We start from the raw sequence: 15,016 nt of genomic DNA on the forward strand, positions 1-15,016 counted from the left end.
GAATCCCTAGGAAAAGGATCCAGTGATGATCCATTTCCTTACTATACACACACACACACACATAATTGCTCTCACAATTTTTCGTATCTTCTCCATGAAATTAAGAAAATCCATCAACCGGTATTTTCTTATATAATCTTTTATTTTATTTATTTTTAAGGTCTGCAATGGTGCCTAACTTTGAAATTTTGGTGTTTTGAAATAAAAGTCGAAAGTCAAGAAAAGCTATCGACAATACCAATTATAAACCCATACCTAATCGAACCTAATACTAACGGTTTTACAAATTATAGTATAAAGCACATGCGTAGTTTTGTCATGCAAGTTCGTTGTCCAGAATACTTACCAGATAAGACAAATAAAGGCTGGGATATGGCCCGATATTTCTCTTAAATAATTCAAGAGTCGTATTTGCTACAATGCCAGTATTTGCTTGATTAGCTACACATAGAACTGACATTGTCAATTGTGACACTCAAAACTCAAATGTCACTTCCAGACCCTCCCTATGAATATGATAGCTCTCTACCAACGGGAGAGGACTTATTTCCCATGGATTTGCCACTATAGCAGTATTGAAAACAACAACGAGTTAGTTACATCAAAAGAGATTTGTCCATAACATCATATTTCCGCACACCATTGTAGGTAGTACCGATGAACTATTGTTTCCTACACGCATTGGCAATTAGCATTTCATTTATGTATATCTAACAGGCTATTAGGAGTGGTGCATCATAACTTTAATTTCCTGGTGTCATAGTGCAAAAAAAATTCAATTTTTTTTATTAATACATTTAGTCGAGCACATAGTGAGTATGTTATCATCTACCTATATTTGTTGAAAGCTTCCATGTGTGCTACTTGGATATTTCGACAACTTGTAAGGTTTGATATCGAGGCATGTCGAGCATCACTTGTCAATATTCACCGAATTATGCCAAAGTGGCATTTCATCGAGTTGTTTATAAGCATTCTCATCGTGTCTTCATTTTATTATGTCATACTTAAAATTTAGTATATGATTCATTTACTTTTTTATTCCTTAAGTTGCTAGTTAACACATGAATAGAATGATACTCATTCATTGCAATATTATTCATTGTAAGTGAGCATGCCCAATTCAGTGTTTCCTTTGTGTCTCCTCTCTAATTTTTGGACACTTTGTCCCTGAAATTAACCTCCAAATCAATGGTGTTATCATTTCAAAGACCAACATAACAAATAAAATGAAATTAAAGAAAAGTAAAAGGATCTTTTTCTTCTTGGGTTTAACCAACAACCGCAAAACATCCTTGTATTTCTTTTCAAGACTTGATAATTTACATCAGATTTTTTCTGGAGCTACGAAATAATTATTCTTGCATGGCATTGTATTTTATTTATTTTTTGGTCGAAATCTTGCATGGTATCTTCACCAAATCCCAAAAGTTATTAACGACAAAAAATGGTGGATCCCCAAAAGTTATGACCAATTTGATCCATTCCCACATTGACTGTCTCCGCTGGTTCATTTCACGTAAACGTGCCTTTGAAGGTTTACCACCTTTCTCCATCCAAATCATTCAATCCATCGCATTCTTTGCTGCTGTGGTTGTACTACTAGTTGATCCCTTCAACTAAAAAGCAAACTCTTCCTAATTAAATACTAGAAGTAGAAATTGTCATGCCATGCACTGCTTAGTCTTAGTCTTTCGGATTAGGTTAACCTGTCATCCAGAAAATCTCCCCACTTTATCTTCCTCTATATATAACCCTATTGTATTCTCCATGCAACACCATATTCTCAAACGTTGTTAATTCAATTACATTTTGAATTTGAAACAATGGCTTTCAGTAATACTTTTTCTTTGTGTTCCATATTGATAATTGTCACAGTCGGTGTTCTTGTGGGTTTCACTGGGAGCTCTTCTGCTCAACTCTCTACGAATTTCTATTCTAAGAGTTGTCCTAAAGTTTTTGATACAGTCAAATCTGTTGTCAAGTCTGCTGTATCTAAAGAAAAGCGCATGGGCGCTTCTCTTCTTCGCCTTCACTTTCATGACTGCTTCGTCAACGTAATTTCTTTTTAATATGTGCTTCTCTCTATTATAATTTTTCTTTATTAAACACATTATCTGTTTATGTGATCATACTATTAATTAAAAAGTTGGATAATGTTGATCACATATCATCTAGTATGGATGCCGTGGTGGTTAAGATAAAGAGAACATGAAGGGAAAGATTGATTTCATTGAGATTTGGAATGAGTGAATAGTGTTTACAAGGCAATACATGAATTGATTTCCCTGTTTACAACTCTGTAGAGGGAATACATGAATCTCTTCCATTATCAACCATAATAGAATTGATAACACCTCTTATAGTTTCTAACATCACTACTAATGATGACCTCTAATTTGATGACACTGACCATATGTTTTATACTTCTCATTAGTGTTTGAGTACATTTTTGCTCTCCTTTAAGTGATCGTAATGCACCCCATTGTATTTATTAACGTTGGATAAATTTAAATTTTGAGATTTGTGTCTATCCACTACATAGATTTTAAAATTTAAATTCATCTAACGGTGATAAATAGGGTGGTGAAAAAAGATTTTCCTTAGTGTTCAGGTAATTTTCTAGTTGTACATTAACTATGTTGCAGTCCAGATGTTGTTATAATTTTTTTTTTCCAGTTACTTTCTATCCATGTTTCTTATGGTAAAACCTCAATTTCTTCACTTTCAAACCAAATAATAAAAGTCAATATATATTAGTGGATATTGTTATTAATTACTAATACTAATCATATGTTGTTGAATTCATGCATCATACCAGGGTTGTGATGGATCTCTATTACTGGACGACACTTCTTCCTTCACCGGTGAGAAGACTGCAGGCCCGAATAACAACTCGGTAAGAGGGTTTGAGGTTGTGGACAAGATCAAGTCCCAAGTGGAAAAGGCATGCCCCGGCGTCGTTTCCTGTGCTGATATCTTAGCTATTGCTTCTCGAGACTCCGTTCAAATTGTGAGTAACAAAACTACATGATTTAAGTAACTATGTGCTAGGTTTAGGGAGATTTTAATCGTCTAAGTTAAGTATAAATTTAACGGTTTTTATTTTATTTTACTGCAGCTTGGAGGACCAAGTTGGGAGGTTAAACTTGGAAGAAGGGATTCAAAGACAGCTAGCCTATCGGCTGCCAATAGTGGAGTCATCCCTCCTCCTACTGCCACCCTCAACGAGCTCGTCACCAGGTTCCGAGCTGTAGGTCTCTCTCAAAGGGACTTGGTAGCCTTATCTGGTAAATTTCAGCTTCCTTTTAACTATGTACATCTTTTGCTGGCTCTTTTGTCATTTCATTGGTCAACCGGGAGGGCAAATTTGAAATTAAAATCCCTTCCAACATTATTGAAAAGAAGAATACCACTAAAATAAGAGCTGTTGGTAGCTGTCTCTTCAATGTACGAAATAAAAGAGGACAAAAAAAATATCATATCAAAGCCCTTTGGTTTTGGTCGGTTAATTACCATTGCGGATTTGAACCCCCGGTTAGTTTAACAAGGATTCGGTTTTGAAATGAGAAAAGAACCTTAAAAAATGGAAGGATCTTCGTTTTGATTCATCTATAAGCTAGATAAAAACAAAATGGATGATGACTTAATGAAATGTTATCTTGCCAGATGAATAACAGGTACTCATATTATTAGACAGTCAATTTGAGATATCGATGGAATGAGCTCTATTTGAATGTGTGGTGCTAGATGGAAAATTTGACAGCATATGTAACACCAACAATATCGATTAGATGTGCTCCTTTTGATTTCTCAATTAAATGTATTTGCTTTTACATGATATGGCAGGAGCTCACACAATTGGACAAGCAAGGTGTACAACTTTCAGAGCTCGCGTATACAACGAGACCAACATTGATGCTTCATTTGCCAGGACCAGACAAAACACATGTCCAAGAACAGTTGGCTCCGGAGACAACAACCTTGCACCTTTAGACGTTACGACCCCAAATACCTTCGACACTGCCTACTTCAAGAACCTTGTCAACCGAAAGGGTCTCCTCCACAGTGATCAAATTTTGTTTAACGGCGGAGCCACCGATTCATTGGTTAAATCCTACAGCGGCAATGCTGAAACCTTCAATGCTGACTTTGCCAAGGCAATGATCAAGATGGGAGATAACAAGCCACTCACTGGATCTAAGGGCGAGATTAGATTGAACTGCAGGAAGCCTAATTAATTTAGAAAAGGACCTTTCTCTCTGATAAGAATAAACCAAAAATCCCAGAAGCTGGGAGAAATATAATTTTGGGTTATATATAGTTTGTTTTGCTAAGGAAGGTTTTGTTTGTTAAGTGAGGGTTTATTAGGTATTTTGTTATTATTTCAACAAGTAAAGTATGTTTTAGTTTCAAAGAATTGAAATTATAGGCGTTGAAATACCAATTATTAATTGTTGATGGATTGTTTACTTTCAATTGAACAAAGTGAATGGTGATGATCAATCAATTTCCAATTTCCAATTTCCTGGTGTTTTTTTATGATGAAATCGTCAATCTAATATCTTAAAGTCACAAGCATTTGTTGCTACAAACATTACAATATAGTGGTATCTCTACACTCTCAACAGTAAATTTCGGATTCACCTTTTGTAAATACCGAATTTACTAGCTCATTGACTTTGCTCAAATCCAAATAAAATTACACCAATTTGGCCCAACTTTACAGGGCCTCATTTCATTATTGCTTGGCATGCCAAAGCCCACTAGATATGTGGTGACCTGGTTTGGCAACTGCAACTCTGTATGTTGTACCAAACGTTATAATTTTTTAAGTATACGAGATACCGCCACTTCGTATTATCCCTTCACTTATATTATAACATATATGTTTGATTTTTATTAATAAAAGGGAACACATAATTTTATTTTTCAAAAAACATAAGTAGAATAAACATTGTAGAATTTGAGTTTATTTTAGAAGCTGCTCTTTAAGGCTTCAAGCTCCAACAAAAGTTTCCATAATGTCATTTTATTTACATACTCGATCACTGGAGATGTTTCTTCCCATGTTCCTCGTAATGGGAAACAATGTAGCTCATTGCCTTATGTTTGTATCATACTTAGGACATCCGTATTTAGATCTCGTATAAATACTCAGGGGACTCAAATGTAATTATGTAATAAAGGAAGGGGCAAATATGTAATAAGTGAGGAGCCCTTATTCTATAAAAGGACTCCTCACCCTCACAATAGGGGGAGGCCATTTCTTAAGCCTTCTCATCCCTCTCACATCCCCTCTCATATTCAGAGGTTTTCTCCCTCACCTCTCACATAAATACAACATCAGTGTGGACGTAGCCCAAACCTTGGGGTAAACCACGATACATCTTGTGTTATTTACATTTCTTGCAGATTCACGGTCGGATTTACGTTGTTCCAAGACCTCCGGTTTTGTGCATCAACATTTGGCGCCGTCTGTGGGAATCGATACAAAAAGTTGTGTCGATTCTTTTTCATTTTTTCACCTCCATCGTGAATATGCAGAAACCCCCACCAAAACACAGCATAGCTCAGTAGGCTGCTCTAAAATGAGATTGTCCAAAATGATCTCCTCCGTCACCTCCTCCTCGTCCTGCCAGACGACGACGTGTCGCACTCCTCTCCAACCAATCGTTAATACCATCACCATCACCCAGAGGAATTTCATCTCCCTTACCAAATCATCATCTTTTCCCCTCAAACATTCAATCTCCATGAACAAGCAATATCTTTCTACCATTTCTAACTCCATATTAGACAACGGAACATCCCTTGATCCTCCAAATCCAGACAAAGATCGCTCAGAATTCTGACGTGAGCAACCTTTTTGCCTCGTCGCCTTCGTCTTCTCTGGAAACTACATCTGGGTTCAGATTCTCTTCCAGCACCCCAAAATTGATCAGGCCGAGCTCGTCTAGCACCGTTATCTCACTGACCACACCTCGAGATGCGGCCACCATGTCATCTGTTTCGAGGAGCCTCCTTGTCGACAATCAACGACTGGCAGCAGCCCACGTCAATTTCAAGCAGAAGAAAGCAGAAGCTTCTGCTTCTTAGAGTAACAAAACGACGCTGCTTGCCTCCGTGTTTCCCATCGCCGAACAAAATGTCCTAAGATATCTACTCTGAGCGCCCCTTGTTCGGTGATGCCATCACTAGCACATTCTTTCTCAGATTCGAGGATGTGAGTAACATTCGACAAGTTCCCGATCACCAGGAGACTTTTGTGGACCCTACCGGGGATAAAAGCTTGACCTTTGAGCTTTTGGAATTGAAGCATGAAGTCGGCGACAATGGAAGTGCCAACTGGTTTCTTCAGGACATTGCCACTGAGCAAGATGCTGACGGAAGCATGGTGATCGAGCAGTCTGGCGTAATTAAGGCCCCCAGATTGTGTTATAGAAACACACCTGCTGTTGTTACGACTACTGTTGGCCAAATGGAGGCTCTAGCACGAGCGCCGAACCGATGTCGGCTCAGAAGCCGCCGCCGACTGCCGATAACTGGAAGCGGGAAGGGAGGAGATTCTCAGACTAAGAAAGCAGCAGCAGCAATGTGTGTTGGAATAGGAAGCTTATGCGATCCTTTTGGAGCATAGGGGCTTGCGCATTTTCTAAAACACATGCTCTTCATGGGGAGTACAGAGTTTCCAGATGATAATGCGTATGAAAATTACTTGTCCAAGCATGGAGGTTCATCAAATGCATACACAGAAGCAGAGCATACCTGGTACCATTTTGAAGTGAAGCCAGAGTTTCTTATGGGTGCCTTGAGAAGATTTTCCCAGTTCTTTGTTTCACCTCTAGTGAAAATTGAAGCGATAGAGCGAGAGGTACATGCTATAGATTCAGTTATGCACAATACTAGCAACACCCTAGTATTGGGCAATACCAGCAAAGCCCCAGCGTGGGACAATGTCAGACAAATTCAGATGCTTTTTCAAAATACCATAGTGGATTCTCCCATGGGAAGTGATTGGAAAAGCATTAAAGAGAAGAAGATATATATATATATATATATATATATATATATTATCTCCACTGCAATTATCTGCTGCAACTATGCAAAGCTTGCATGTGCCCATATTCGAACAACATGCCATTATATGCCGTACAGGCAGGCAGGTGGGACCAACTTGTATTCAAATAGCAGAAAAAAGAAAAAGGAGGAGGCATATATACCAAAGCTGCTTATGTCGGTGCAGATCTTGTCGGCAAGGTTACAAGAAATATTCCTGAGGATGACCCAAGAAACCCAGCTGTGATAGCTGATAATTGCCTGCGCACTTCCTCAACCAATACGGAAACGTTGTCTGCCATTTTCCAAAAGGGAAAAGAGAAAGCAAAAACAAGGAATAAACACCCCACCAAAATGATGTGATTTACTTTTCTTGTTTTTGTATGATGAGATTTATTTTTTTTATCTTTCGGAGACATCTGTATAAACCCCATCAGAAGGTAATAATAAAAATAAAAATAAAAATAAAACAAAACAGCAAGCCCAAAATAAATGGGCTGAAATGTTGTGTGGAGAGCGAAGGCCCATAAGCCCAAAATAGCACCAACCAGGCGACCAAAAGTACGCCCAGTACTACAAAAATTATTCAGCACCCCGTCGCTATTATCACCAACCAGGTGATCAAAAGTACGCCCAGTACTTCAAATTATACATGAGCATTACTCATGTCAATCATACATAAACATTCATGAGCATTACTCATGTCAATCATAAACATTCATGAGCATCACTCATATCAATCATACATAAATATTCATGAGCATCACTCATGTCAACATCCATGAGCATCACTCATGTCAATCAACATAAACATTCATGAGCATCACTCATGTCAATCAGCTTCAAAAGCTTCATTTACAAAAGCTCTAGCTTTAAAAGCTTCATTTACAGAGCTCTAGCTTCAAAAACTTCATTTACAAAAGCTCTAAATTCAAAAGTTTCATTTACAGAGCTCTAGCTTCAAAAGCTTCATTTACAAAAGCTCTAGCTTCAAAAGCTTCATTTATAGAGCTCTAGCTTCAAAAGTTACAAAAGCTCTAGCTTCAAAAGCTTCATTTACAGAGCTCTAGCTTCAAAAGCTTCATTTACAAAAGCTCTAGCTTCAAAAGCTTCATTTACAGAGCTACAGCTTCAAAAGCTTCATTTACAAAAGCTCTAACTTTAAAAGCCTCATTTACAGAGTTACAGCTTCAAAAGCTTCATGTACAAAAGCTCTAGCTTCAAAAGCTTCATTTACAGAGCTCTAGCTTTAAAAGTTTCACTTGCAAAGCTTCACCTACAAAGCTTCAGTGCAGGGTATACAAATACCGAATCCGAACAACCGCCACTTCGGCCTATACATGGATTCAATTTGAAGTCTCCAGCCAACATACTCTATTGACCGAAGACTTGGAGGACTACATTATGTACCATATATATTGGGCCTCAACTGGGCCTCATGGAAAATACTTGGGGGACTCTAGCCCATCACTTATGTATTGAGGAGCGAACACTTATTCTATAAAATAGACTCCCTCACTTTCATTAGAGAGCATCCATTAGTCATGTACTGAGGAGCGAGCTCTTATTCTATAAAAGGGACTCCCTCATCATCATTAGAGAGCATAAACTCTAGCCCATCATTCATGTATTGAGGATCGAGCTCTTATTCTATAAAAAGGACTCCCTCACCTTCAATGCCACAAGCCGAGCCAACCAAGGCAACATAAGCCACGAGCCTCGCAGCCTCGCAGCATGTGCTCTTTCTAGTTGAGCATCATTACAGATCGGGCACCGCCGCATACCGAGCATTAGTTCAAGACGACATCTAGTTACTTCAGCCCACACATGGACTGAATTTCAAGTCTTCAGCCAAAAGACTAGTTACTTCGGCCCACATATAGACTGAATTTCAAGTCTCCAGCCAAAAGACTTTCTTGACTGAAGACTTGGGGGACTACTGTTTGTACCATACATAGGGCCTCCGTATTTAGATCTCGTATAAATACTCGGAGGACTCAAATGTAATTATGTAATAAAGGAGGGGGCAAATATGTAATAAGTGAGGATCCCTTATTCTATAAAAAGACTCCTCACCCTCACAATAGGGGGAGGCCATTTCTTAAGCCTTCTTATCCCTCTCACATCCCCTCTCATATTTAGAGGTTATCTCCCTCACCTCTCAGATAAATACAACATCAGTGTGGACGTAGCCCAAACCTTAGGGTGAACCACGATACATCTTGTGTTATTTACATTTCTTGCAGATTCACGGTCGGATTTATGTTGTTCCAAGACCTCCGATTTTGTGCATCAACACCTTACTAAACTGGCCATTTACTCTTGTGGAGTTTGTACTTGGTTTAAAGAACCTTCTGATGTTAACAGTAGCGGATTTAGAAATTCTTTCATGGGTGGTGAAATATTAAACATTATAAGTTATTTTAGACAACAAAGCTTTATTGGAACTTTGAAATTTGGGGTTTAGGTTGAACGATACAAGTATGCATGATGTAGTATTTTTCACTAAGTTGTCATGTTGGTGGGTGAGTCTTAGCAATGGTGGCACCAGAAAAATTGGGAGAGGAAGTTGTGATGGAGAAATTTAAGTGACGAAGTGGTTGAATTTGTGTACACAGCATTGTTCAGGTTTTGTTGTCAAATTACGACACTAATTACACATAACAATCTCAACGTTTCTTGACAAAATACAATTTAGATATAACCATTCTTTTATAAATCCTCTTCCAAATATCATCAACAAAGGACAAATTATATTCAATAGAATAGAGAAGATAAATTTCACATAAAACAAAAAGGAAGGAGAGAAAATTGCATTTTTAATCGAAGTTTATGTCAGAGTCTTTGACTAGGCCTTGGTTGAAGATGGCTTCCTCTTCAGAAATTACAAAAGCTACTTGTGAATAAACCTGAAAAGATGGCCTCATCTTCCATCCCTACACTACATACTTGTTTTATGTGGGCATTCACACCCATTTCACAACAGCATTGAAGGTTCATGTGTTTAAAAGAAAAAGAAGGAAAAAAAAAAAAAAAGTGACCAAAACGAGCTATTTTGGTCTAGGTTTTAAAAACCAGAACACGAGGCTTTCTTCTTCCTTGGCTGAAGCATGCAATGCTGCCATGGGCAGCCCCCTTGCCACCATGCCGCCATGCCTTCCCCAGCTGTTAGGTGGGCAAAATCCGGGCAGTAGGGAGAAATTTTAAGGTATGGGTGGGCAGCTTCCTACCCTTGCCATACCATGGATCCGCCACTGGATGAGATGTCATTAGGCCATCTCTAACCGAAGGGTCCAGAGGGCCAGAGGGCCAAAAATAGCCCTAAAACCGTCTCCAACCGAGGGCTAGGCCAGAGGGCTCTGGAATCTGGGAGGGCCCCACGGGATCAGAGAGGGCTGGAGGGCTGGCTGCTTTCGGCCAGCCAGCTAGCCCCGGGCTGGCTATTTTTTTTTTATATAGTTTTGTTATTCCTGTCGGTTATAACCGACAGGAATACATACTATTATTTAATGTACTAAATAATGGTGTATTCCTGTCGGTTATAATTGACAAGATTGTTTTAAAAAAAATTCAAATGAAACGGCTACTAGCCGTTGTATTTGATTTAATTTTTTTTTACATTATTATTATTATTTTTTATTTACAAAATTTTTCATATAACTTCTATTTTTTCCTATAACTTCTATTTCACAAAATTTGGTTTTTTTTTTAAATTCCATCTTTTTCCTATAACTTCTATTTCACAAAATTTGTTTCATATTTTTTTTAAATTCCATTTTTTTCCTATAACTTCTATTTCACAAAATTTGTTTCATATTTTTTTTCCCTATAACTTCTATTTCACAAAATTTATTTCATATATTTTTTTTAAATTCCATTTTTTTCCTATAACTTCTATTTCACAAAATTTACTTCATATTTTTTTTTAAATTCCATTTTTTTCCTATAACTTCTATTTCACAAAATTTGTTTCATATTTTTTTTTAAATTCCATTTTTTTTCCTATAACTTCTATTTGACAAAATTTGTTTCATATTTTTTTTAAATTCTATTTTTTTCCTATAACTTCCTAAGCCATTATACAACATTAAATTAAATTAAGTAACATGAAACAACATTAAACAATATGAAACAACATTAAATAAAATTAACCAACATAAAAATTAAACAACATGAAACTTAAACAACATTTTAGTTGTAGTTTTTAAATAATAAATTATGTTTGGCCCTCGGTTGGAGACGGTTTTTTGTGATAGGGCTAAAACGAGCCCTTTGGCCCTCTGGCCCTCGATTGGAGATGGAGGCAAATATGGCCATGTACTGTTCATTAAAATATTAATATCTTGGAGAATCTTGGAGGGTTAGAGGGCTAAAACGAGCCCTCTGGCCAGCCCTCGGTTAGAGATGGCCTTAGTGATTTGTTGTTAAGAAGTGATTCCTTTGTTGTAATTTGTTGCCGTTTTTTGCTTTGAAATGAAATAATGCCACCTTTGATTGAAAAGAAAGTAGGGACATCTGTGAAATGTGATTAGTATTTTTGTTTAATGTCAAAATGGTCCTGTGTTTTATCGTGTTGGCCCATTTAAAATATTTAAGAAAAATAAAAAAACTGTACAAAATATTAGGGTGAGACTGAGACCCATTCTTTCCTCCCCAGCCGTCTCCCCCACCTCCTCCCCCACCAAACCCTAATTCTTTTTACATAAAGATGAATAAATGGGAATAATTGAGGACAAACGATGAGACTCGCGCATCGCTAGTATGGTCTACAGAAGGGGTGGCGGTCGGGTGTGTATGGCAGTTGGCGTGTCGTTGAGAGTCAAGGAGGGAGGGGGATGACATTGTCGGTTTAATCAATTTTGTTCAAGTTCATTTCTTTTTCCTTTAATCTTATTTTTCATTTCTAAATTATATTTCTTTATTTTTAACTTATTTCTTTAATAATTAAAAAAAACATTTATGATTATAAAAAAAACATGCATAATTTTTTAAACTATGAATGGTTGTAATGTCCTGAATTAGCTAATGAAGGTAAAGACGAGAATCAAATTGACCACAACGAAAGTACGGGACTAAATTGATCAAATGACTAGAACATAGAGACTATTTTAACATTTAATCCTAGTTTGTTTTTTATGTACTTGTTGATTCTATTGGTCGATTAGCCCATGTGAAAGCTTTATTAGCATAAACTGCATGTTTCAAACTGCCCACATGTCTTGAGGAAGAAATTGTGAATGCACGTGGGCTTAGTAACTTCTGCAACATGGTTTCTTATCAAATTTTGTGTGATTAAAATATTTAGTAGCTCCTGATCTCATTTTTAACTTATTTGTATCGGATCAGGATCCTCTCCTGAGCTAAGGATGAGGATCCTTCTGACCAAGGCGTGTGGGCCGTTGGATGAAAATCTAACGGCTATAATTATTATAACTTTAAAGGAACCTTCCTGTTTGTAGCTGTTGGATTTTCATCCAACGGCTCACACTCCTTGGTCAGAATAATCATCATCCTTAGCTCAGGAGAGGATCCTGATCCATTTGTATCTAGGAACCTCACAAAAGATCGATGTTCACATCCAACTAATTAGAAGTAGTCAAAGCTATATAAATGCCGCATTTTAATCAGCACAATTATTTATTCTGTCGCTGTTGAAGGAAATGTGAATGTGATTATTTTATTAATTGGTACTGTAGTTGCTTAAATTAATTAGCTTGAACATATATAGTTGCCCTCTTGTTGGGGAAAAAGAAGTAACAATTTGATGATCATGTCCATAATTTCATATATTGATCGATGCGAGTAGGATTGTAAATGAGTTGAGTCAGTTTAAATTTGGTTTGTTTAATTTTATTTTGAGCTTCACCTAAACTTGGCTTGCTTTTTAATTATATGAGCAGAGCTCAAACGAGCTTGAAAAATTCAAGCTCGATGCACAAACTCAAGTTGTTTTGAGTATATGCTATAATGTTTGGTCCGCTTTTAAAACAAAAATTTGTAAGTAGATTTCATGCTAGAGTATATTCAACATAAACAATATAATAACACAAATCTTCAAACATAATACTTTAAATAATCACATAAACGTTCTTTTCCTTTTTATGATTGAAAGGCTAGGGGAGTTTATGCATACGCATGAATTAGGTTATGTAGAAACAAAAGAAAATAGGCTACATTATATCATTCTCCATCTGATTAAAATTCAAATGCGAAGATAGTCAATCTAAACTTTGAAAAAAAACGTAAACATGATTCTTTAAAAGAAAAATCACAAGCACGATCTTTTTGTTCTAAGCAAACTTCTTCGATAGAATCTAGTTCGATTTGCCTTAGAAAAAAGATGATGAACTGCTCACAAATTTTACAAGCCAAATATACCAATGTTCAAACCCCCTTTTTTTTTTTTAACAAATAATATTATCTACACTAAGGAAGGGGGTGGGCTTAGCCTCATAATGGGCTAGCAATAACGTGATTTAAATTCGTATTTTGAGAGAATCAAACCTAAGACCTTTCACTTACAAGTGAGGAGGAGTACCACTAGACCGTAGTATTACGTGGCACCAATGTTCAAACTTGATTTAATTGTTTCTTACTGGAGCTGCATTTAGACTTGATTTATTCATAAACCAAGTTTCGACGAGTCAAACACATGCCGAATTATTACAAACTCAAGGTATTTTGAGCCGATTAACTGCCCTAGCAATGCAACCTATGAATGAGAATCTAAATTCGATCAAAACTCTCTAGATTTCTGCCAATATTGTTGAATCTCTAATATTGTGTCTTTTCCCATATTTAATTTTTAATTTGTTTGCATATTATAATACATGTTTTGATGCCTCTCCCACATGATCAGTTTAAGTTCCACACGCCAAGGAAACTTCAATTCTTAATATATGTACAACGTGTAGGCATTATCATAATTTTATTGGTATGCATCACCCAAATCTTATTTAAGGGAAAGGGACATCATATCTCTCTTTTATTTCTTATTGTTTGAGGCTGACCAGAACACTCCGAGGCATGTCAATACCTCCATAATGTTACAAAAGTGGTCTGCAGCATGCCACAGATGTAAACCTTGAATGAGTATAAATTTGTGTCGTAGAAAGCAATGGGAAGCTTTAGACGAATATCAAGGAAGAAAATATAAAGAGTACATATCATGTAAATTTGGGTTTTGTCGGTCAAGTATCAAACTTAATTTACATGGGGATTCAAAAGCCCTAAATACCTTTTGCCTCCCTCGAATAACATGTTAGGTTTCAGGTTCATCTTTCACTGGCACAGACTAACATGCCTATGCTATTTACTATGTAGACCTTGCTAGCTAATTAAGGTTAAAGTCAAAGCCCGCGTATTCCCCACACGTGCAATAGACAACTTCTTCCAGATTGTCTGCGCCTGCCAACCCTACTGGGAAATACATAACTACCAAACCCCCATTACAATTCTAATACTTCTGGTTGTCTAGTTTCAGATATTGCTACTGCATTTTAGATTTCACAATCTGTTGTACCGGTTCTTCCAAAAGAGAAAGCATATTGGTCCGGTCATGCACGGAGCTTTTACAGAAACCCTAATTGACATTGGCCAAGTTCAGATAGAACAGAATACGTGTATGTATACACACACACACACACACACACATATATATATATGAGTATATTGAATGAGGCTAAATATTTAGAGGCAAAAAACCCTAGTGAAAAAAAACCTTGTTAATTAAGGCATATTGAAAGAGGTAAATTAGAAAACTTGGGAGTACTACTCACAACAGGTTGGGGATTGGAGTAATCTGTTACCCCTTTTTGTAATTAGACAGCAAGTTTGTTTTTTTTAATTAACTTTTTTTGTAATTTTCATGTGTGACTTCTCAATCGTAAAGAAAGGGATAAAGCAAAATTTATACTGATCTATCAAACATGATAATTCCTACGAAGCAATAGAAATC

General features: G+C 36.8%; 1 protein-coding gene across 1 annotated transcript; it reads left to right on the top strand.

Moving 5' to 3' along the window:
- Positions 1–1,688: 1,688 nt before the first annotated feature.
- On the top strand, positions 1,689–4,465 carry LOC126590712 (peroxidase 4-like). Its single transcript, XM_050256208.1, has 4 exons — positions 1,689–2,057; positions 2,822–3,013; positions 3,122–3,290; positions 3,850–4,465. The coding sequence occupies exons 1-4, from the start codon at positions 1,827–1,829 to the stop codon at positions 4,239–4,241; spliced, it is 984 nt and encodes a 327-aa protein (XP_050112165.1). The 5' UTR covers positions 1,689–1,826; the 3' UTR covers positions 4,242–4,465.
- The last annotated feature ends 10,551 nt before the right edge of the window (positions 4,466–15,016 follow it).

Source organism: Malus sylvestris, chromosome 11, assembly GCF_916048215.2.
Source record: "Malus sylvestris chromosome 11, drMalSylv7.2, whole genome shotgun sequence".
Lineage (NCBI taxonomy): Eukaryota > Viridiplantae > Streptophyta > Magnoliopsida > Rosales > Rosaceae > Malus > Malus sylvestris.

Excerpts from the sequence above, each read along its gene's own strand:
- LOC126590712 (XM_050256208.1), top strand. The coding sequence starts at position 1,827 with ATGGCTTTCAGTAATACTTTTTCTTTGTGTTCCATATTGATAATTGTC. Across the intron at positions 3,014-3,121 it reads CTCGAGACTCCGTTCAAATT|CTTGGAGGACCAAGTTGGGA; the intron begins GTGAGTAACAAA and ends ATTTTACTGCAG. Across the intron at positions 3,291-3,849 it reads GGACTTGGTAGCCTTATCTG|GAGCTCACACAATTGGACAA; the intron begins GTAAATTTCAGC and ends ATGATATGGCAG.